Source organism: Molothrus aeneus, unplaced genomic scaffold (genome assembly GCF_037042795.1).
Source record: "Molothrus aeneus isolate 106 unplaced genomic scaffold, BPBGC_Maene_1.0 scaffold_53, whole genome shotgun sequence".
NCBI classification, from domain to species: domain Eukaryota; kingdom Metazoa; phylum Chordata; class Aves; order Passeriformes; family Icteridae; genus Molothrus; species Molothrus aeneus.
Window position 1 is genome coordinate 596,776 of NW_027099206.1, and position 23,729 is coordinate 620,504.

At 41.8% G+C, this 23,729-nt stretch overlaps 1 protein-coding gene across 1 annotated transcript in view; it reads left to right on the top strand.

Annotated features, from left to right (window-relative positions):
* LOC136571037 (polypeptide N-acetylgalactosaminyltransferase 18-like) overlaps nt 1-16,084 on the top strand; it is a 44,959-nt gene extending 28,875 nt beyond the window's left edge. The window contains exons 8-9 of the mRNA XM_066571439.1: nt 15,782-15,906; nt 16,051-16,084. Coding sequence (XP_066427536.1) covers nt 15,782-15,906; nt 16,051-16,084 — 159 coding nt within the window. The remainder of the gene's footprint in view (nt 1-15,781; nt 15,907-16,050) is intronic.
* Nucleotides 16,085-23,729: the final 7,645 nt, after the last annotated feature.

Sequence of the window (23,729 nt, forward strand, 5' to 3'; positions counted from 1 at the left end):
GTTTTAAAGCTCTGTTTCTGTGTTGAAGTGTGAGTAATCTGTTTATTAGCAGAACAGAACCAGATTTATCCTCGCTTGCTTTGCACAGAGCCAGGAAGCTCTGTGCAGGTTTAGTTTTGATCCCAATGTCAGCTACCTCAGTAGGGTACAAAACTTGTATTATATTTTCTGAGTTCACCATGAATAACTCCTAAGGCACAGCACTGTTATGGGGAGTGGGAAAAAAAGGTTATTTCAGTGGAGTCAAATGCAAAATAACCTATTTCGGAAAGAGGAACAGAAATCTGTATGGTTTTCTTTTAGAAGTAGCTGTCACAAATGGTGGTAGTGGATCATTGGTGCTAACAGCCTCATAATGAGCTAGTTCTGCAGTTTCTTTTGTAAAAAGGCTCAGGCTTTTACACATGAGTGTGAGAGAGGCAGAAAGAGGCTCGAGGAAAGGCTGAGAGGTGCTTTCACAGGGATGAGAATGCTGATAGGACACTAAGGCCGGGCCTGGTGTCTGCATTCCTAACTGATTTAGAAACATGAGGGAGAATAAACAAGCCCCAGAAGTTCTGGGGCTGGAAAAGGTGCTCCAACACTTAGGGAGATCACTCTGGTTTAGCTAAGAGGAAACAGCAGGGTGACTCAAGGCATCTCAGTGCTTCCACAGTGGAACACTTCCAACCACTGGAACCTGTTTTGGCTTCAGGCTAACCTATACCCTGAGGACAAAACAGGTTCCAATGGTTGGAAGCCAAAGACAGTCAAATTCTGTTTTTCAAAGAAAGATGAGTTTTTCCTAAGGTAAGTTTAACACAGTGGAACTTTGCCATGTCAGGTGCTGGCATGCTGGTGACTCAATGAAATGAAATGACATTACTAAGTCATTACATGTCTAGTGTGAGTTTGCTGGTATCATAGTTGCTCCTCTGCAGTTTTGAGTCAACAAATCTAGTTGGGTACTCCAGCCCACAGGCTGAGGCTCACCATTAAAAGCAATTTTTTTCCTACGTTTAATTTTTCTGTAACATCCATGTGGATTTGCAAATATCTTTTCTGTCAACTCAATAATTTCTTTAATAGCCATTATCCATATCCTTTAGGACATTTGTAATACAGTTAGTATCAATCTTGGTGCAGAAAGCATCTGGACATTAATCATTAAAGCATAGTATTAGCTTATTTTGTATTTATACTTGAAAGTTGTCTAGGTCTGTAGGAGGTAACTCTCAAGCAATAGATCTTAAATCCCTAAGTTGGCCACTCAAGGGCAAAGTTTCAATTATATTTTGTCACAAATTTTAACACTAGTCTTTTCATGAGGGGAGCCTCACTGTATCCATCTCTGATTTTTTTATACCAATTCTAAAAAGTATAATTAAAATTGAAGAGTATTTCAGTAACATTTTAGCATGGTTCACCTCTCCAGTGATTGCACTGTATACCCCAAGGTTTTGGTGACAATTAATGGTTTCTACGCCAGGATACTACTGCTATTTCATAATACTGATTATGTTAGATCTTACTGTGGGGGCAGGGGACAGCAGCAGAAGGCCTTGATAATTTAGCTGTTAAAATCTTTAAAAATGGGATTCAGCAGTATCAGGACTGTTGCAATTCCCTGTTCCAGCTACAATCTCTCAAGGAAGGTGCAGCACTGGTAAACTCAACTCTGTGGCCTCCCTCTTCCTTCTGCAAAGGAACATCTCCCTGAGAGAAGTGAAAGCTAGTTAGTTGTTTGTTCATGATAAATTAAGAGACAAATGAAAGAATTAAAAGTTTTCTGTTCAGAAAGGATTTTGCTAAGCCCAATGCAATTAAAATGTCATTATTGCTCAATGGGGTACCTTCTGTAAGTTAGAAGAAAGTTAATGAATGTAATCAGGGCTTGCCAAGATCACTGATGAACTCCATTTGCAGTGCACCCATTTAGCCTGGTGAACAGATGTATTTGTGTGGCCATCTTGGAAGTTCTCTCTAAAAAGACTTTTCATTACATCTTTAAAGCTCTGGTTTTTCTTTTCCATATGTGCAGTGAGCAGGACTACTGTGAGTATCATACTGATGCTTATATTGCCTTGAAATTTGTGAACCATTAATTAAAATGTAGATGCTGGTTGTAGCCTTTTGTAGCACTTTGTTTTAGCTGGAGCTGTGCTTTGACTTCTCTGGGCTCTTGGGCCATTCCATGGGAATGTCTGATGGTGTAGGTATGTAAAAATACAGCAGGGCAAGTGGGGAACTGTGTGAGAAGGGGAACAGGAAACAGACTGAGCACCCAAAGTAGGATAAACCAGCTGAACTAGATTTCCCTGACCAGCACAAAAAACTACATTTTTCCTGACAGACATTTATGGTAAATTAGTTTGAATGAGGAAGCACTACAGTCTGAGAGGCCCCACAACAATCTGTGATGGGACATGTACAGCAGTCTGGTTGATAGAAAACTGCACAGCTTTTAAAAAAAAATATCCTTCAGGTAACACTTTGATCCTCCTTTGTACTATGTTATGATGAGTGAATTCCATATGGCAAAAGTAGAAGATGGGTTACCCTCAGTTAGGGGACTCCTTGCTTCTGTAGATCTATTACAGAACTATTTAATTAATTATTAAGTCACATCTTTTAGATCAGAAATATGTGTATACACACCTACATATATATATGTTGTGCATATATATCAAATTTTTTTTTTTTTTTTTTTATCTTTTACTTTGGTTTTAAAATTTTAAATTCCCTGGCTATCTTCAGTTGCAGGCAGTTGGAGTCAGGCAGCCAGGTGTCCACTGCTACTTTGTGGACAAAACTGTGGTTTGATGGGCAAGCACTTGGAGGGAATCACTGCCTCTGGTGTCTTTGTCCTGTACAGAAACGTGCATTGAGCATTCAAAGCTTGTAGTGTGTGTTTGTATAATCAGGATCTCTCTGAGCACATTTCCATGCTCCACAGTTTTGTACAGCTGCCAAATGCAATGAGACCCAATAAAATGCAGGCTTTGGTGGCATTCTTGCTTGCAAAGCATCTTCAAGTGTTTACAACAGTAATTATGTCAAATTATGTAAATTAGCCCAGAAAAGAGTCCCATCAACTGGGTGGTGTTCAAGAATTTGATTGTTCAGGCTGTTTGTCAAGTCTTCTCTTAGAGAAATGTTTGTTTTGGAAATACTTTTATGCTGGAATGTTTTCTAGGTGTTTGATAGCTCACCTAGTTCAGTCTGTCTCATCACTTTTTCATTTAATCAGAACCAAGCCAGAGCTTCCAGCAAAAAGCCCAGTAAGTGATCAGAAATTACATAAGGCAGAGGAGATAGAGGCAAGAATTATTTGGTAGAAAAAGGTCAGAATTTTAGTAAAATAAGATTTGAAACATGGTCTCAAGGAAGCTGCTTTGTCATCATGAAGCATGAGGAAAGCAAAACCTCAGGCTGTCAGCAGGTTTTGGCCAGGAGCAGGTGCAGCCACTGCTGGCAGCAGCAGCAGCTCCCATGGAACCAAGGGCTGGGACAAAGCACCAGCTCAGCAGCATTTCTCACTGTGCCCAGTGCCCAGTGCTCAGTGTCGCTGTCCCCAGTGCCCAGTGCTCAGTGTCACTGTCCCCAGTGCTCAGTGTCACTGTCCCCAGAGCTCAGTGAAGCTGTATCCATTGTACAGTGTCTCTGTACCCATTGCTCAGTGTCACTGTCCCCAGTGCTCAGTGTCACTGTCCCCAGTGCCCAGTGCTCAGTGTCACTGTCCCCAGTGCCCAGAGCTCAGTGTCACTGTGCCCAGTGCCCAGTGCTCAGTGTCACTGTCCCCAGTGCCCAGTGCTCAGTGTCGCTGTCCCCAGTGCTCAGTGTCACTGTCCCCAGAGCTCAGTGTCACTGTCCCCAGTGCTCAGTGTCACTGTGCCCAGTGCCCAGTGCTCAGTGTCACTGTCCCCAGAGCTCAGTGTCGCTGTCCCCAGTGCCCAGTGCTCAGTGTCACTGTCCCCATTGTGCAGTGTCACTGTCCCCAGTGCTCAGTGTCACTGTCCCCAGTGCTCAGTGTCACTGTCCCCAGAGCTCAGTGTCACTGTGCCCAGTGCTCAGTGTCTCTGTCCCCAGAGCTCAGTGTCACTGTCCCCAGAGCTCAGTGTCACTGTCCCCAGAGCTCAGTGAAGCTGCTGGGACTGCTGCAGTGATGGTGCTACAGGGTCTGGTCGGTGGCAGAGAAGGGGCTGTGGGAAATGAAGGCCAGAGCACCTGGGCAGGTGAGGCCTCAGGACATCTGTTGGTAGAAACTGCTTGTGGCCATCATATCAGTCCTCTGATAGGATTAGGTTTGTTGATGTTCTGGAGAAGCAGTACATTCTCAGTGCTGCAGCCAGATTTTTCAGAGAACAAATCCCAAATTTGCAGGATTTTAAGAAGTCTCTCAGTCTCCAATCTGATTTTCCAGCTTTGTTGCTGATGCAGAGTCAGTTGCCTGCCCTACAAGTGAAATTTGTCTCTATGTACCTCACCTGGGTGGCAGTAGATTAGTTGGAAAGTTCATTTACCTCGTTAGGGCTCCTCCAGAGGCATAGCAAAGGCAAAAGGGGAAGTTTTTCTTTAATTACTCTTTATCATGAGCTGTCCTGTTTCTGTTCAGTTGGACAGGGATGTGACCATTCCATTCTAACCAGACAAGCCACGCTCTCAATTTCTGCTGTTGTGAGAAATGCAACAGGGGAGAGCTCTGTGTAAAAAGAGGCAAAAGAAAGGACACCAGGCTGAGCTACAAACTTGGGGTCAATCCTATACAGCTGTTTCATACTTAGTTAATTTCAGTAATTCCACTTCCAGTGTGGTTGCCATAGAAAGGTAGGAAGAATCTGCATCTCTAGGGATGGGCACTCACCACATCCCTCCTGGGAGGGAGAAGATGTGCAGGGCCTGCTCTCAGCACCCTCCTGTTCCCATATCTTCTGATAACATTGCTTGTGCATGGTGTGGAGGACTGTGATTCTAGTCACTGCTGAAGGTTTCCACAGGATGTCTTCCCATTCATAAATGCCTGGAGGGAGTGGTTTATGCTATGGCCAGAAATTGTAAATGAAATTTGTTGCTGATGGCTGTAGTTACAAAATGTATTTCCTAAATGTCATAGTAGGAACTGCTTGGGAAGGAAAAGGGAAGACAGACAAGCATATTAATTACTGAGTTGTTACAGGTATTCCTCAGATAAATATGATGATTTAGATCTTACTTAAATAGGTGTTAGATAAGGAGGTCTGTTTAGCTGTATAAAGAAACAATAGACCTTAAAATGACTGAATTTACGTCTCGTTCCTCCTAAAGGCTTTTGCCTTTAAATTTCTCTTACCCACCTTTATCTAATGAAAATAAAGGTAGTGCAGTGCTAGGTTACCCAGTGCCACAGCCCAGAGAAGCAGAGGAATGCAGCTGCACAGCCAGATGAATCTGGTGGGCTGGGGAGCAAGCAGAGGATCTCTGTACCAATTTCAGATGCCCCCTTGCTGAGCACACAGCATGCAGAAGCAGAGCCCAACACCATTACAGAGCAGCCAAATTGTGATGTCCACTCCTGTTTGCATCCCATCCATTAGCCAAGGACACCAGCATACAAGAGGGATTCATCTCAGCAGAGCTCTGTGTGTCTAAGGGAACAGTGGCCCCCATCCCCTTCATCAGATTCTTCCACTATGAGAGCCACAGGCTGGCAAAGCAGCATCATTGATTTACAAGGAATCTGTATTAATGTGGTATTTCTAATACTCTCAGTATGTCTCTGTAGCTTAAGCCATGCTGTACTGCTACAGAGCTGTGTGATTAGGCAGTGCTGTTTGCCTGGCAGCTCAGAACAGAAAGGGATGGTGATCCTGTTAAAAGAAATTCAGACTTGGATCCTGCAGGAGAAATATAAAGAAAAACAGAACCTAATTATTCCATTCAATGAGCCAACAGACCAGGTTAAGCCCTGTATTTTAGTGAGGCAATCTGATTTTTAAGTAACCAGTGTTGCCAAGTGTGGAGTTTTGAACCTCAGACATAAAAGAGCACTTCCACAAACCCCATGGCTCAGTGTTGGTGTAGAGGTCCCGTGCATCAGCAGCATTTCTAAATTTAGGTCTTCTTTGCTGATTTTTTTTCTCAAATACTACCCCAGCTTGCCTGTACTTCATATTTGAACTAACTGGATAACAGCAGAAGGAATGATGGCTGGAGGATGAGGAAGCTGAACCATTGTTCTGCTTAGACATGACAAAACTGTAGTTCATATTTCAATTTGCATTTTTCTCTCATAAATTGGTCCCTAAATGTGTAACTTAATATTCTTGTCATATTTCAATATGACAATATGAATTTTAAAAAAGGTGCATTAAAATATTTCTTTTTTATTCATCATGGACTAACTAAAAACCTATAAACATTTTTAGTACCATTTATGCAGAATGGAATGGAGAAGTACAAAAATTTAAATGCATACAGGCTTTCTCCATTTTGACTGCAACTTGACCAGTACTTGACTGCAAATGTAAATGCTAAAAACATGCAAAAATATGGAATAGAAATATTACTATACAATATTGTGTTTTAAAAACTGATGTTAGATTTGCTTGGCAGTTACCAACTGATGCTTACCAACTGATGCTAAATTTACTTGTTAATTATTGCCATAGCTAGTGGTAACCCAAATTTCATTGTATCAGTTCAGTTTTCTATTTGGAGTAATTTTCTAGCAGAAAGTTTGAATCTTTGCAAGTAGTTCAGTTTCTGGGTTAAAATGCATTAAGCCTCCTTCTTATGAAGCATTCAGATTAGAAAACTTAGATTAATTAAATACAACACCCACACAAAGGAGATAAAATCATCATTCAGTATTTTTGTTTTCCAAGGGAGTTATTTCTCACAAATAATCTCATCTAAACCCCATAAACCTTTGCAAGTCCATTAACATGTCTGGGAAAAATATAAAAATCTTGGGTTTCCTAGTTGTGCTGAAAGGAGTTTCTCATTTATCTGGCTGAAGAAGAGTAACTAGGTATAACCTATGCTAAGGCTGGTAAATAGCAATGTGAAGTTGTGTTCTTCACATCACTTGTGCTATATTAGAACAATATTTTCATCCATGGAGAGAAAAAGAGAAAGAACAAGGCAGTGAGGTGCTCCTAGGCATGAGCTGCAGCTGCAAGATGTGAATGTGAATAGGTTTGGACCCCTCACTGTCAGCAGGACACTGAGATGCTGGGAGGTGTCCAGAGAAGGGCAGCAGAGCTGGTGACAGGTCTGGAGCACGAGGCTGAGGGAGATGGGGATGTGGTGTTTGTGAGGGTCCCCAGGACGAGGTGAGAGATGAAAATCTGACTCCATGTTCTCAGAGGGCTGATTTATTATGATATGCTATGCTGTTACTCTATTCTACTCTATTCTATTCTAGAATGCTATACTAAAACTATACTAAAGAAAGAGAAAGGATATATCAGAAGGCTTCACAAGAATGAATAATAATAAAATCTTGAGACTCCTCAGAGCCTCAACACAGCTGGACCATGATTGGTCATTAAATTAAAACAATTCACATGGAACCAATCAAACATTCACCTGTTGGTAAACAATGCCCAAGCCACATTCCAAAGCAGCAAACACAGGAGCAGCCATCAGATAATTATTGTTTTCATTCCTCCCTGAGGCTTCTCAGCTTCCCAGGAGAAAATCCTGGGCAAAGAGGATTTTTCAAAAAATGCCATGGTGGCATGAGGGTGTATAGTCAGAAGAAAAGGAGGCTCCTGGGGCCCTCATTGCTCTTTGTGAGGGGAGGCTGTAGCCAGGTGGGTGTTGGTATCTTTTCTCAGTGCTAGGAGGAGAGGAAATGGCCTCGAGCTGTGCCAGAGGAGGTTTAGATTGGATATCAGGGAAGGGTTGTCAGGCAGGGGAATAGGCTGCCCAGGGAAGTGGTGCAGTCCCCATTCCTGGATATTGAAAAGACACCTAAAAGTGGCACTTAGGGACATGGCTTGGTTTGGTTATGAAATTGATAGTGTTGAATTAATAGTTGAACTCAGTGATCTAAAAGGACACTTCTGTAATTCTAGGTACCACAGTGATACTACTTTTATTAAAACCAAATAGGAAGGCAAAACCTAGGAATATACAATTTGCTGCATCACAGATCACAAAATTAATTAAGTGGATTATTTACCTACTCCAGAAGACTGTCCCAGGCAATGGGCAGTGCTTGCTGTTTCACAGAAATGAGCTGTTGTGAGCCAGCAAGTCACTGTAAGTCCAAGAGGAGGATTTCCTTCTTGACCCCTGATTTGCTCTCTTCGAGAAGATTGAGGCTTGGTTTGTCTGAATGATCATCTCAGCATGCCTAAAAAGAGTTATCCGCACTCTTAAAATTAACTCAGCCATCAAAAACATCTAGTCAGTCACTGAGCACTGATGTCTGAGACAGGGAATTCAACAGGTTTCCTGTACTCTGATAAATCACCATAGCTGTAGCAAATTTTTAACCTAACACTTATTTTTTCCTTAGAAGCTTTGTTCACCAGTTCCTCACTGCTATTCACAGGTATGCATACTTTGGAACACTAAAGGCAGGTCCCACTAATGTCCATTCCCCTACTAAGCAAAGTCCTGGTTTTATTTCACGTTACTGTATTTTGTAATTCCCCACCATCTGAACAGTCCATCACACTTCAAAACAGCTTTGTTGCCTTCCTCTGGCTTACACTTTGAACATCTTGAAGCCAGCCTAGATCACAGCAGATAAATCAAGCCTGAGTTGTTTGCAGAAATAATTTGTGTAATCTCAGAATGAAAAAGGTAACTTTTCTGAGAGTTTCACAAAATGCAGTACTAAAACAAATAAAGCAAATGTCTCCAGCACTCCTGTTTTTTTCTTGGTTGTATCAAGGTATTGTTTCACTACAAAAGCAGCTGTTGCATGGCACAATAAATGAAAAGATAGGAAAGAATTCTGGATTTAGTTAGAGAAGAATTACCCTGCAGAAAACATTGGGCAAAGCATTAACTTTGGATATTTTCCATAGGTTAAGTCTCAGATATGACTCCAGAAGTGTTTAAAATGCAGGATTTGCCTATATCCAACTCTTGTACTAGAGGGAGTATAAAATGTAGCAGTTGTTGCTGTGAGCTGACATGGTTTAGAAACACATCTTAAGTTCTCGTTTAGTGCTTGAGTGTCAGAGCTGGAGCACGAAGTAGCCAGTGAGCACTGAATGTGGTGGGTTCTGCATATGGAGGTTTCTGAGTGCTGCCCAGTAGCATAAGCAGGCAGATTAGGGCAAGGGAAGACACAAAAGACAAGTGTGAACATCATCCCCTTTAGTGATGAGGAAAATAAAATCAGAAATACCCATCTGTGAATCATCCCTCATCAGCATGCATCTCTGCAGCTTACTCCTTCAAGTTCCCAAACAGGCAGTTCTTCCTGAGTGCTGGTAGGGGTTACTCAGGACAGCTGTGGTCAGAAAAGCCCAGCACAGCATCCTCAGCTGCAGGGCATCAAGCCAGTCCTTCCTTTTCAGAAATGGCTTGCCAGGTAACCCTGGCTCTCAGAACATCAACACAACACAGCATCATCTGGGTTTGCTGCCACATAAAAACCAAACAATGCATGCAGCTCTAAGTTCTGCATTTCCCATCGTTATCAGGGCCATGTAGGGATAAAGGATTCCCTTTTTAATCTGCTTTCCACTCTGCCACAGCCACCCCCCAGCCCTGAGACAGTGTTCAATAATTAATTACAAAAATCTCATCATAGACCTAGAATAGCTGTTTCTGCGTGTTTTTCTAGCATGTCAGGAAGATTTCCTGGCCACTGCTGATAGAATAATAATTCATGTTTACTTTCTGTAAAATATCTTAGTCTGGCTAATGTATTCTTCTCCAAAACTTCTGGTTTTGTAGTCTTATCCCAATTTTCTGTAGTGAAACACATTTCCAGCTGTGATATCCTGAAGAGCTTCTTGGTATTTCAGTAAAGGCTTGAATTTAATTATTTCCAAGTTATTATTTTCCTAATCTTGCTATTACCAGGACTGCAACCTGTTAGAAATCTGTGATATTTTTTTTTATATGTGGAGAAATGTTAGTGATAGGTATAGATCCACGTGTTCCATTTCTGATTTTTATGCCGCATCTCTCTAATTTTTTTTCTATTCCAATTACATTCTCTGATTGAAGCTGCATTTCCTTGTACCAGGTTTAATTGCTTTTATTTTAATACCTCAATTAACAGTATAGTGTATTTCTACATCCTGGAGAGAGTAAGCAAATCAGACCATCCAATCTAGAGTAAAGAAAACAGAAAATGATTGCACAGATGTCTAGTTATTAAATCCTGCTCTGGACATGCAGATGAGGCTGCTTCATTTGATTTGTCACAGCTGCAGTATTAAAAATTTAGTGCAGCATTAGGAAAATGTAGCATTTATGATCATGTAAAACCTGAACACTCAGATGTCTTGGGAAAGGAATGAGACAAAATTGTGATGTAGACATTGAAGCTGTGTAACTGTTGAATGGTGTGCCTGATCCCTCTGTCAGAGGATGTTTCACAGTATTTACACACTGAGTACCAGCAAGTGGATGTCAGTGCTTGGGTGGCTACCTGACAACAGAACTTGAGTGCAGGAGGAGGGAAAGAGTTTACATTTCCCTTAAGAAATGGTTTGGCTGATCCCTACTATAACACTACTTAAGTTTTCATTGTACATCATAATTAGTTTTGTTTAGTACTGGAAAAATGAATTCAGATTTTAAGTGAGTCTTGTAAAAATTCTCATGTGCTTAGCTACCCTTTAAATAAAGATCCAAATAGCTGAACAGATAACAATATATTTTTAATATATGAACCTGCTGTATATGATACTTCATATACATAAAAGCAGTTAAATGCACCTCATTTTCACAGTACTCATCTAAAATATATTAGGAAGCATGTGTTTGAGTAAGGGCAGCTATCAATATACTTCAGTGAGAAATATTTGAATTAAAATAGTTCAAGTTAATTGATGAAACATTTGAACAGGAAAAGATATGTTAAAGAGCCTGCTTTACTTCCAGCACACCTGTTAGACAAAGAGTTGGAAAATTTGTCATATTTCTTTGCATTCAAGAAGAAGTTAATTCATTTCCTCTATGTTATATATATCTGTGTCCTTTATACAGCTAAAAAGCAGAAAATCTAAACTGAATAACATCAGCCAATATTTCTAAGAAATGGGCAATACTGAAAATGCATAAATTACTGGATGGGATAAATTATTCCCTTCTTCCTGTGAACATTTTCTTATTGCTTCCACATCCATACAGAGGTGAATCACACGGAGGAAAAAAAATATATATATATTTTTTGTATAATTTGAGTAATTTTCTTTAGGTTTAAATTTGGTGTACTAAGAGTCACTGAAAATGTAGCCCAGTATTCCTGGGAAATGCACAAGGAGATCAAGTGTTCTGTTTGAAGTGGAGATTGTCTCATACACCTCACCATAATTCTTTGATTCAAATGTATCAAAGCAACAGCAAAGATTAGAGTTTCTGCCTCAAAGGCAGAGTGAACATGTAAATATTTGAGGTCACTGGTTGAGGTCCACATAGAAAATTAATAGACTAGAGAATGCAGTGATCTATACAGTGTATGTGATAGGAGGCTGGATATACTTATTAACCTTTAAGGACCTTTTTCTGAAAAACCCATGTTTAGGCAAGCATGTTTTTTCTCTTTCAGGCAGAATAACAGGAGCTTTAATATGATGAGCAAAAAGCAGGTGTAAACTCTGAAAGGAAAAGTGTTCGCTTTAGAGTAAGTCCTTAAAAACAGCCTCAGTCTGATTTGCAGTAGTGCTGACAACCTCCAGCCCTCATCCTTCTTCTCTGCAAGTGACCGGGTCTGACAGAGTGATCAGGTTTGGTAACTGTGCATCCACCACCCCCAGTAAACCAAAAAAGATCCCATAGAACAGTTCAGCAAAAACTAGCATGTCTAAACTGTCTGATTGCTTTGCACAACTTTGTACTGCAAGGGTTTGCAGGCACAGCAGATGGTGTCCTTAAATGCCATGGTACTGGATAAATTCTGCTTTAGTGAAGGACTGGGAAGGAAACCCCTTCCATCCAGTAGAAATGCAGAAAGTGCAGTAACTCTGAAGGAAGTCAGAAGCGTTGCTTTCCACTCTGTGTACCAGGATGTTGACTTGGGACAGTGTTGACATTAACAGTACACTTACAAATCACCCAGTCAGCCTTCTGTGTGTCTGGGTACCAGCAGGAGCTGAGAGCATTTGTGTTTCTCACAGGAATTGCTTCAATTTGCTTTGCAAAAACCATGCAGTTCCCAGTCAAACCTGTTAGTGCTGACACGTTCAGTCCATTTTTTACAGAAGAGTTGACCTGGATGCTTATTTATCCTCTTGAGACTCCTACTGCCATTGAGCTGTCTCTCATCATCAGTGATCTTAATCCTAATTCTGTTCAATTGCCCACAATGCCTCTTGAAACTTCTTTCAGTCTACAGAATTGTGTTTAATGTTTCATGATTAAAGACATTACTCTAGGCTATCAATTTTTGCCTTTAAATTGGAAAGTAGAGATCTTGCCTAGAATGGGGGAAGGAACCCAGATGGGCATCTCTCCTTTCAGTGAGCATGAAGTGTAGTAACACAATAAACCCTTTTGCCAAGCATGCAGTAAATCCAATTATGAGAGTTTTATACAAGTTTGGATAACTGCTTACTATAAAAAAAGGCAAAAAAATAATTAACTTAAAGGGCACCTTTGCCTGCATTTGGCTTTAGGGTTCCAAATGCTAATGATGACAACAGACTGCAGAAACCATTCAGGAATGCTGGAATTTGGAGGCCAGGCCAGTTAGAGGAGCACAAGACAGTGTTAGCTTTTGATGCCTCAGTCCTGCCTGCTCATTTTTTTCCTGGACTTACTCAGTTTGTGTGCTTTAATCCTTACACAGCTCACTAGTTCAGGCTTTGCAACCTGTATTAGGTGCACTGTCAGCAGTCCAGAGCTGACAGGACAGTACCACTGTCCCAGGCTTGGATTGGGCATATGAAGGGGTGAAAACAAACACAGTAAGTAGAAAAATAACAGGAAATTTTAAGTAATGTGTGTGAATTGAGTATAGAAACCTTCCTCCCTGTACTTCAGAGCAGTTCTAAAGCCAAAGCAGAGGCAGAGCTGAACCAGGCTCTGCTCTTGTTCCTCCCTGTCTCTGTGGATCTGAGAGCCAGCAGTGCTCATCCTGCCTTTCTTCCTTGCTGCACCCCAGGCCATTGCTGTAGGACACATTCAAGGCCCCGTGCAGAGGAGAACAAGTGGCTCTGTGGGGGTTTAAATGATCTGCCCAGTTCCCTGAAGAGCTGCGGTGCAGGTGAGCTGGGAGTGCTCATCCAGCTGTGCTGCAGCCCCGTCCTCACACGTTCACCACAGCTGGATTTCACCAGAGCCCCCGGGGCAGAGTGCAGCCACTGGCTTTCAAAACACTTGCAGAATGTTTGGGCCTAACTCTTTGGGGAGGATTGAATTTTCTTAATGACTCTGAGTAAAGTGTGCACTGCACCCACTCTGAAGGCTGAGGCAGTGGCTCTGCACAGGCCTCTCATCTCTTGGAAACAGAACAGCTTAGCTCCTCACAGGGCTTGAGCCTTCACATTTCCCTTTTGTGGTTAAAAAAGGCACATCTTGCTAGAAGCATCTGTGCTCCCTGCAATACTCAATTCACACACATGAACCACTACTTAATTTTGGTGTCTCTGTGTATTCCATACAGCAGCTCCAATGTACTCAGCAGGCTGGTTTTCAGTAGCCAATGCAGAGCACTTTCCCCACATCAAAAAGAGCTTCCTTGGCTTTTTATCTCCCACCTCACTTGTTTCTGTTAAATAAAAGCCAGATTTTACATGAGGGCACTTCAGAGAGAGTGAAGGAGTGTGAGGGGGCTTTTAATATGGTTTTTTGGTTGCTTGTTTGTTTTGTTTTTCCTTAGGAATGGTTTACACTTAGTTTGTGTAGCTGCCTGTATTAGTGTTTCTCATGAACACATTTACTATAACACCTAGGTCTGCTCTACAAAATTTAGAAAAAAGGAAAAAACGTTGTCTCCACAGTGAACATCCTCCTTCCTCCACCCCCAAATCCACATGGCATTTCAGCCCATTCAAGTGAAAGAAACCCTTAACCACTGACACAAATGGGAATTAAGCAGAAAAATTCCAACTCCTCATGGCAGTCTTTAAGTTTTAACCCTGTGCCTTCCTCTACCTAACAGAGCTCCAAGTGCTGTACTTCACAAAAACATGGAGAGAGGGAATTCTGTTCCTGTTCTTACGCCAGTAAATTAGAAATGACAGGAGAAGCCTAAGAGTGCCATGCACAGAGTCATATCCCAAGTCCAGAAATCAGGCAAATAATGGACCCCAACTAAGGTAGTTTTCTAACAAGACAAACTGGGACAACTTTCCTCAGCTTCCAGTGCAGGTTCCGAGCTGAGAATGTCTCAAGCACCAGAAGTCGGATGAGAGACAACCAATAAATGGAAGATGCAAAACTGCTTTACATAGCTAACAGCGACACAAGCACCTCCAGCATCAGCTGAGAACACAGGGAAGTTCATCTTGATTTTGGCTTTAGGCAGAAACACTTGTAAGGTGTAATTCCCAACTGCCAGTTTAAGCCAAGAGAGCTGAGCCTGGGTGCCATGCAACACTGAGTCTCCCCAGTGGAAAACCACACTCTACAGCTTTCATCAAGGATGGAAATGTTATTCTGGAAGAAAACAGGATAACTGTTCCTTTCACAGTGAGAAAATATCCATTACCTCAGAGTTTCACATGTGAATAATCTGGTTCAGAGCTCATTAAATTAACTTGGAGAAAAAAAAATCAACCTCACTACAGTCATCTCCAGAAGGCCAAAGTAACAAAGGGAATGGGGGAATGAGATGAGTGGAGGGGCAGGGATAAAGTGTGAGTGTCTAGGATAAGACAAGAAATGGCATCTAATACAGAACTGAAAAAATTTTCATCCTAGTTTCTTCAAATTTCTTGTATGTCATGCAGTGTTATTACTTTTGGATAGTTTGGAGTTTATTTTCCCACCAGGAAGCCAAATTTAACTACTGTTATTAATACAAATGTCAATAACAGTTACACAGCAGTGGGAAAATACAGTTCATTCAGCATTTCATTATGGAGGCGTATTAAAATGCCTCTGCAAGCCTGTCTGTCTGGTAAAGTAATCAGTGGGAGTTTTATCAAGGCTGTACATAGGCCTACCAGGAGGATTTATGGGAGCCACATGTTTCAAATTTTTGTGGATTATTCTAGAAATTTCCCTCTTGTCCAAAGCTATATTTAAAATGTGGAGCTTTCAAACCTAATTCTGTATTTCATTAACCAGGTCCAAAATGCTATTTTAGAAGTCCCATCTCAGAGAAGGTTCTCGCTAAGCATTACTGGTGGGATAGGAGGGGACCCTCAGCCACCTGTGTGCATGAAGCAGAACCTGCCCTGAGTGGCACAAGCTGCCCCTGGCTGGGGAACAGCACACAGCCTTTCTGTGGGGTTTGTGCCAATGTCCTTCCACTTTGTAATGACTTTATAATACAAGGTACAACACAGACTTGAACAGAGCTATGAGGTGGTGGGCTTTTGTATGGAATTGGGTATTCAGTTTGGGTTTTTTACAGAAACTCTTTTTTCCCATCGTACCTATAAGCGATTTGAATGCTTCTGCTCCTTCCATACTTCAGGTGTACTAATCTGCACCAAATCCTTTCTTTGATTTACAGATTCAGCCAGTGATTCTCTACACAAGCCCAAGGTCCTTTTTAGAGAAAGCCACTTTCAGACCTGTGTGCAATTTACTCTACTCTATCTCCATGTATCTTGGAAGAAACCTCCCAGACACTGATGTGTACGCATTATCTGTTGCCTTCCTTAGACAGGAGAGAGGAGGAGAGAACCAACTGAAAATAGATTTAAAGAGGGGGAAATGTAATTTATGTCACCTGCATGACAATTTAATTGTAATTGAGGTCTATAGGTTTTTGTGTGATAGCAGAGATTTAAAGCTTGATGCAACTCAAAAATGAAGGCAAGGCTTTAATAAGGCAGCATTAAGCTGGGAATTGAACAGAATCAATACTGAGAATTAGCAAGAAAAGATTATAAAAGACATTTCAGTATTCAAGGAAAAAAGAGTTTTTGCATTTTATCATTTACGCAGCCTACCATGGCTGTGTTTTGCCTTATTTTGGTGTTCAGAAGTGCAGCAGAACCACAAAATCAGGGAACTCAAGCAAACAGGAAAGCTTTTGGCTTTTTTATGGTTAAAATGCATGGGTAGAAACACAGCTCAATTCCAGAAATCCCATTTGCTGAAATGGAAACCAGGCAATTGAGACTATTGCAAACTGCATCAGAGATTAAAGCAGCCTCCAACAAAGGAACCCTCATTCCAAATCCAGCAAATCCTTACCTTGTCTCTAACTGTAAAGGTTTTCACAGTAGATGGACACTGGAATGTTCTATAACTTCTGTTACCCCGCAGGAGCAATGCAACAAGGTCAGTGTTTAACACAAACCCCTCTTTTTCTTCTTCTTTTTCTTTTTGCCCCAATCTCTACAGGGAGGTTCTATCCAGAACCGAAAATCCAAGCGCTGCCTGGAATTGCAGGAGAACAATGAAAATGAATTTGGATTTCAAGTGGTCCTTCAGAAGTGCACGGGACAACGCTGGTCCATAACAAATGTCCTGAGAAGCTTGTCATTATAGCAGACTAAATTTTGTACCCATTTCTTTTGCTACTGTGTAGCAAGTACTGCATTGTCGCCTGCTGTACTGTATCCCTCCCGCTCCCCGTCCCCCCAGCTCCTTCTCTCCCCTTTTTGTCTCTGATTTGATTTTGTGAGTGTGTGGAAATAGGGTTTGTGGGCTGGAAATAAGAAGTTTTTATTTCACAATGATGTTTTCACGACATTTATAGAGATGCTGAATGACAGGTGACGGGTAGGCTATCCTAAAATATTTTACAACTGTAAACATTAAGCAAATGGAGAATATTTATATCTCAAACTTTTATTGAATAAAAAAGCCCAAACACTGTTACTGGGTAGGTGTCTCCATGGAAATCAATTTGGAAGCTAAGTGCTGGTTTCATTGCTTCATTAACCCAAGCCTGATCCTGGCATGTTGCTGCAGAGCATCAGAATTCTGCAGACTTTGGATAAAGAGTTCTACCTGCACACCAACAGCTACAGCAAGGGAGGATTTTCTCCATTCTCCCTCCAGAGATCTGTCTAGGCCACGGTAGGTACCGGTGTGCAAATACAGGGGAAAGGTCTGGGGTGTGGAGGTGTTATGTCCCCAAGTATTTTTCCTCTCCAGTACCACTTAATAAAACCCCAGAGAAAGCTCCAGGGCTCAAGTGAGGCAGGGAAGAGAATTTATTAAAAAGAAGGGAAAAAATATCCCAAGAGAAAAGCAGCAGCTACTGGAAGAAAAGTAAAATATAAACCCTGACATTTCACAGTGGGCTGGTCTCCATTTCAGTGGCTGAACCTTCCTTCCAATTCTTCATTGTTCTTACAAGTCTTTTTTTTTTTAATGCAGTTGTTCCCTGGGTGCTGCAGACTTGGGCAAAAGTGGCTCCATCCAAGAGAAAAAGGGATGAATTCACTCTGCTTTTCTTCCTGCCTTGAAGGAGGTGTGAATGCAATTCCATATCACTTCATCTCTTCTCAGACTGGTGAGGAGAGGAAATTTGATGAGGTAAACCAGAGCACTGGGATTACTAGAGTTCATTTCCAGCAGCTTTTATTTGTATGTAAATTCCCCCATATTTTGATCAGTTTTTCTTGACAATAACAGTACACCTACCACATCTACCAGCTGATAAGGAGATACTGACAATTAAAGGAAATAGAACATGGCAAGACACCCCAAGCCGCCTTCCTACAGTACTTGCTTAAATATTTATGGACAGCAAATATCTTGTCAGGTATCATCCCTTGTGCCAGGATATCACCTAGGGTGCTTTCCCAAGGTCTCCCTCCCACTGTGTGTTCTCTCACCACATTTGCACTTGGGGCAAGCCACCAGCACCAAGGAGGAAAAAGTTGTGCTGGTGATGTGAGGAGAGCCTGCAGAGCATCTCCACATCCTCAGGGAAAAGCTGTTAGGGCTTGGTTGCTATCAGAGACCCTGGGTAATACTTTTGAAGATGGGCTGTTCAGAAGGGATCCAGGTTCCGGGAATTTATTCATTGATATGTTTATATACTTATTTTTACAAAGCTACAGGTTTCAGGAGCACAGATTACTGACACCATACCCAGTCATTCCCAGCTGGAACTCTGACAGGAGAATTCCTGATTATCCTTGCCTGCCTGATCTTTCCAGGCTGGCCAACATCTGCTGGGAGTGACTGTGCAGGGCATGGTTTAGGATTGTCCTCTTTTGCTGGGGAAGGTTCTTTGGCTTCATCTTTCTGAAGGACCAGAATTTCATCCTCCAACACCATGTGTCTTTTTCTGTGTCTTTTATAAACAGAAGTTAATCAGTCAAAACTAATCACTGAGCCTTTTTGTGTATGGTAATCAAGAGGTAGTTGCAAAAATTATAATTAAGCAAGTAGCTGTCATATGTCATTTTATACTGGGTAGCACTGAATACTTATTTAGCTGGAGATATAAAGGGAAACAGATTTTAGGTCATACTTACATTTTACAATCAATGTAAAAATGTGTCTGTAAGCATCATTTTGCTTGCACAATTTTGCTTGCAGACCTAAATTATGTGTATTTGTGTGTGTATATCTCTACATCATCAAATACATGTAAATTTATATTTAAAACATCAGCATGCATGTACACAGACAGCTCACTGGCCAACCACAACAGAAGCAGAATTACATTAAAGTGCACTTTCTCCAACTACAGCCTTTTGAGACGTGCAGATAAGAGACCAAAATGTCAGCTTTGGTTCACAAGTACATCACTGCTACACAGATCACCTTCTGCACTGCAGCTATTTTTAATGCTGACAAAAAATGCAGAACACGTGATCCTTTTTCAACATTTTTTCAACTGAATGTTAGAAGTTTTCCACAATAACTTCTCCAACCAGAATACAAAATATGTGTTCACACAGAGGCTCTGGAGGCAATTAGCAAGGCTTTTATCTAACAGTGCATTTTCTACTGATTTTCTAAATTTTCCCCCTGCTGCACACCTTGCTTTAAAAATACTTAAAAGTGCAAAAGTTGAGTCTCAGGTCTGTCCTTCATGGCTACATTTTAACAGCAAAGCAATGTATTGTTGTTTACTGGCTAACATGAGCTTTGCATTGTCACATGAAATGACAGTTTTACCTGAATTCAGTCTTGTTCTGAACAGTCTGAGGGGATTTTTGTGATAAACCAGCTGAAAACTGTTTAGCACTACAAAAACATACTTTTCATGATAATATATTGTTTCCAGTGAAGTAGTCTCATTTGAGGTGCATATATGATAGGATAGTTTTTCAATTGAAGAATATAATCTTAGGATATGAAAACAACAAATATATATTAGTTCAAAAGGCCAAAGGTGCATGAAATTTTAATTCAAATTTTAAAAGGAAAGAAACTGAGTAGTCTAAATAAACTAGACCACAGTTTAGAAGGTAGTGACTGCTCAGGCCTAAAAGTATGAAGAGTTCAGCCTTTAAACTCTGCTGACATTCTTGATCAGAAGTCTGTGTGGGTGGCAGTTTTGGGGTTTCTTTAACGAACAATAGCAGGCAAACATTTTAACGTAGAGACTCTTTCTTACTCCTAGAGAACCAAAGCTCCTGTAAGCACACACAAAGAATGTTGTGAGCTCCAGCTTGTCATTTGGACTGATAGTCCCTTACCTTCTCTCATTGCTAAAATCACTTGATTTCAGTGTTTTATTTCCCCATCTGCTCCAGAAGTGGCATACCAACAGGTAACCTCAGGAAGATCTGCCCATTTTCTGCAAACACAGATAGTAAATAACCATATTTAAGTGCCCATAAATGCCAGTTATTCTCATACCAGTTAGGAATATTTTGCTGCAGATGACAAGAGCACTCGTTCAAATTCAAAACAAGCCACCAAAGGTTACATTCTTATTTTCAGCATCTGTTAATAAGGGTTTTCTGTGCATCATATTTTTGTGATTTACCATTATTTTATAGTTTTCTGTATTCTCATAGACATTGTTCAGCTGTTAACACAAGAAGTATCACTTGAGTTAAATGCTCTGGAAATACTCACAATTAAAGAGGAGATTCTAAAAATATGTCCCAAACTTGTGGACAGATCACCTTGAAGAAGCACTGACAACCACAAAAAGCATCCTGTTGCACAAAAAGGACCTTGCCACCAATATTGGATGCTGAGACCTTTCTAAACAGTAGAAAAAGTACAACACAAGCAGTGCAAAGACAAGAATCAAAAGCTGTGCATGGGCAGCACTTTCCAAAACAGGTCTCGTGCTTTAGGCATTTTTGCTGACCATATCTCATCAGATCTGGCAGCCATTCAGAGAGAGCTTCTTTTATTAAGAGATGAAGAAAGATCATCACACTAAAGAAGTGAATTGCCTTGACTTTTAGTGTGCCTCACATGCTTTGCTATTGAACACCTTTTACCTGGGCATGCATTGCAGGAGGGAAAAAAACACCACAAAACCACCAAACCTGTATCAAAGCTAGCTTTACATTTCTGGCAGGCATCACTTTCCTAATCTGCCTCACTTTCCTGTTCTTAGAAATCAGAGTCCAAAGTTCAGTTGAATATCTTGGAAGGCACATTGGGTATGTGTGAGATAGCTAATCCTTCTGCCTGCAGCTGAATGTAATGTGTACCACCTCCATTTTTCTAACCTGTGTGTATTGTGCCTAGGCACTTCAATGTTAGATTTCTGTGTATTTAGCAATGAACAAAGTTAAAGAAAAACCCCTCTCTTACACCCAGTTTTTTTAGCAGAGAGACAGAAGCGTTCAAAGTGTCAGTTCAGGCTTGAACCAGTTCATATTTAAATCATTTTATTGTTCCGTAGCATGACTTCCTCTACTTGGTCTCACAATCACAACTCCTGTCAAGGATGGCAAATTTAAATAATTCTTCTTGAGAGTAAAGCTTTCAGATATTAAACCCTTGACTGAATTTTCCTAGGAGAGATTGAATCACATGGAGATTTCATCATCTGGGAAAGGGCTTGGGGGAAGCGCTGCGCTGCTGTCCAGGGCAGTCGGACTCGTTCTGAGCCTTCTTTGGGGGTCAGGAAAAGGGGGGGGGGGGGGTGAAGACTCGGGGCTCTGATGCCGTTGGGGGCACCCCAAGGTGCCCAGGAGAGGGAGCCCCACTGCGGTGCAGGAGCCGGTGGGGGGCGGGCGAGGGGCGGGGGTCACGCTGGGTGCCGTCCCCCAGAGGGACCCAAAGCTGCCACCAAATGCGCAGGGAAATTGCATTCCAATGTCTTGGGACAGAGGCTCATGGGAAGTTTTCTCAGCTATCCAAGGCACGGAGCCCTGGAGCCCTGGAGCCTGAGCTGCTGTGTGCTTGCTGTGAGCCTTGAGGTGAGCGCGCATCATTGCGGGCTTGGGATCGATTGAAATGCACTAAGGAAACCAGCTCTGGGGAGGGAGGGAGGGAGGGAGGGAAATGCTCTCTTAACATGTGCCAATGCTTCTGTCAAACTCATCAGGGCAGGACAGCGTTCAGACTGAAAGTGTGAGAAGCTGTGGAATGAGACAGAGAATCTGACAGGAGCACCGGACTCACAAGTGCACGTATTTTGCTTTTGGCTTGGATTTAAACTCAGAAGTTGTAAGGAATTTGGGAAGGAGAAGGGACATTTCAGAAGGAGAAGAAGAAAAAGAAGTTGTTGTTTTTTTTGACAGCCCTGGCAAAATCTTTGGTTCTAGCTAATAAAGGAAGTTAGTTGAAATAAAAAAAAAGAAAAAAACATGGGTTTTTTTCCTTCACTGTTGTATTCGTTGGTGGTAGATGGTGTGTTGTTTTATTTCTTGGTCTTATTAACTCTGTGTAAATAGTTTTTTTGAATGAAGCTAACTTTCTGGACGGGTTGGTTTGTATTTGAGGTAGGATTAATTTCAAGAGGTTTCTTTCCTAGACTTCTGATAGGTATTCCTGGGATTTTGGTTTTGTTTACTGTATGTATCAACAGAGAGATTTGGTAGGGCCAGCTGGGCTGCTGGAGTTTTGGGTGTTAATTTATTAGATGGCTTTTGTTAAACACAGAATAATTATGTAAGTTAACAGCAAATTACCCAATTTATCTAGGTATGCTACCTAAACACAATGCTTTATGTGTTACCATTTTTCTGTTGTTCTGCTCCAAGTAGTTGTGTCAAAAAAGAAAGCGCTGTTATTTTTCTGAAGAGCTTTCTTCTATAACAAGGCCATTACTCCCTTTGAATTTGAGTCAGAGGAGCCAAACAGCTGCAGCTGCTCTGAGGGCTTTTATATTCAGTGGGATTAGCCCCCTCCCTTTTCCCAGGCATCATGGGAATGGGAGGCGGGCACCATCAGGGGTATATTAACCCCAGCCTTTGCTGAGGGCTTTCATTCCCTCTCTGGGATGTGCTGGGGTAAGGGCTCTCTTGTCATTTCAGTGAAGAGGCTCTTTCAGCTTATCTCAGCTTGCTTTCAGCAGGTGTCTCTGAGCATTTAAAGCAATAGAGGCTTGGAAGATACTGTGAAGAAAATGGCATGGAATACAGGGAGTATTTAAGGTGACGATTTCAGATTTTGTGTTTAGGGGTGATAAAGCGCATTTGCAACTTCTGGTTTTGTTCTTGTTTTGTGTTTTTATTGTTTTTAGGAGGTGCACAGCTTCCAGAGATCCCAGGTTGTGTCAAGCACAGCACTTCTTTCAGCAGATTCATCATGTCACAGGAGGCATCTGCCCAGTGTCAAAAATGATGTTTGAGATTGAGGCTTCAGGTGAGTTGAGGTTTGTGACTGGGAGAGGGAGGGTGAGCAGGTATCCAGTTAGGAGTTATTGGGGGGCAGGGGGGTTTGCAGGCAGCAGGGTGAGAAAGGGTGTTTATCTGAGGGCCCCCGCACACAAGGCTTTTCAGAAGCATAGCAGAGGCATTCCCATGTCTTCCTCACACAAGGTCATCCAGTGCACTCACAGGAATGCCATTTAACTTTGCTTTTCTCTAACCCAGGTGCCACTCATAATAAAGGTCACACCTTTGGAATCAGGATGAAGGTGGAGCCTGAAGGAGCCAGGCACACTCAGGAGAGGGCAAGTAGCTGACTTGCTGGGATTTGGCCCACATAACTCTGAACTCATACGTTGGTTTTGGTTTTCTTTATTGTAGCTGACCGAGAGGCTAACAGGCGATCACGGGGCCCTCCGAGGCAGACTCATTTCAGGTGCAACGTGGATTCACATCACCGATCATCCAAAAGATAAGTCTGGGTCACGGCCTGGAGATGGGAGAGCAGCAGGTTGGGAGTTCTTGGGACAGATTGAAAAATTAGCAGAGGGAAAAGCAATCTTCTCCAAGGGGCCTCTTAGGACAGCTCAAGGGAGAAACTCCACATTTGATGGCAGCGTGCAGGCGGGCAGGGCAGAGCAGTTCCGGTCCACGTCGTGTTGTCCGGCGTACCGTGTTACCTACTGTGTCTTTGGGGTCCCTTTTGCCTTTTCCCCTCGAGGCCCTCACCACAAGCATAATGTGTCGTGTTTAACG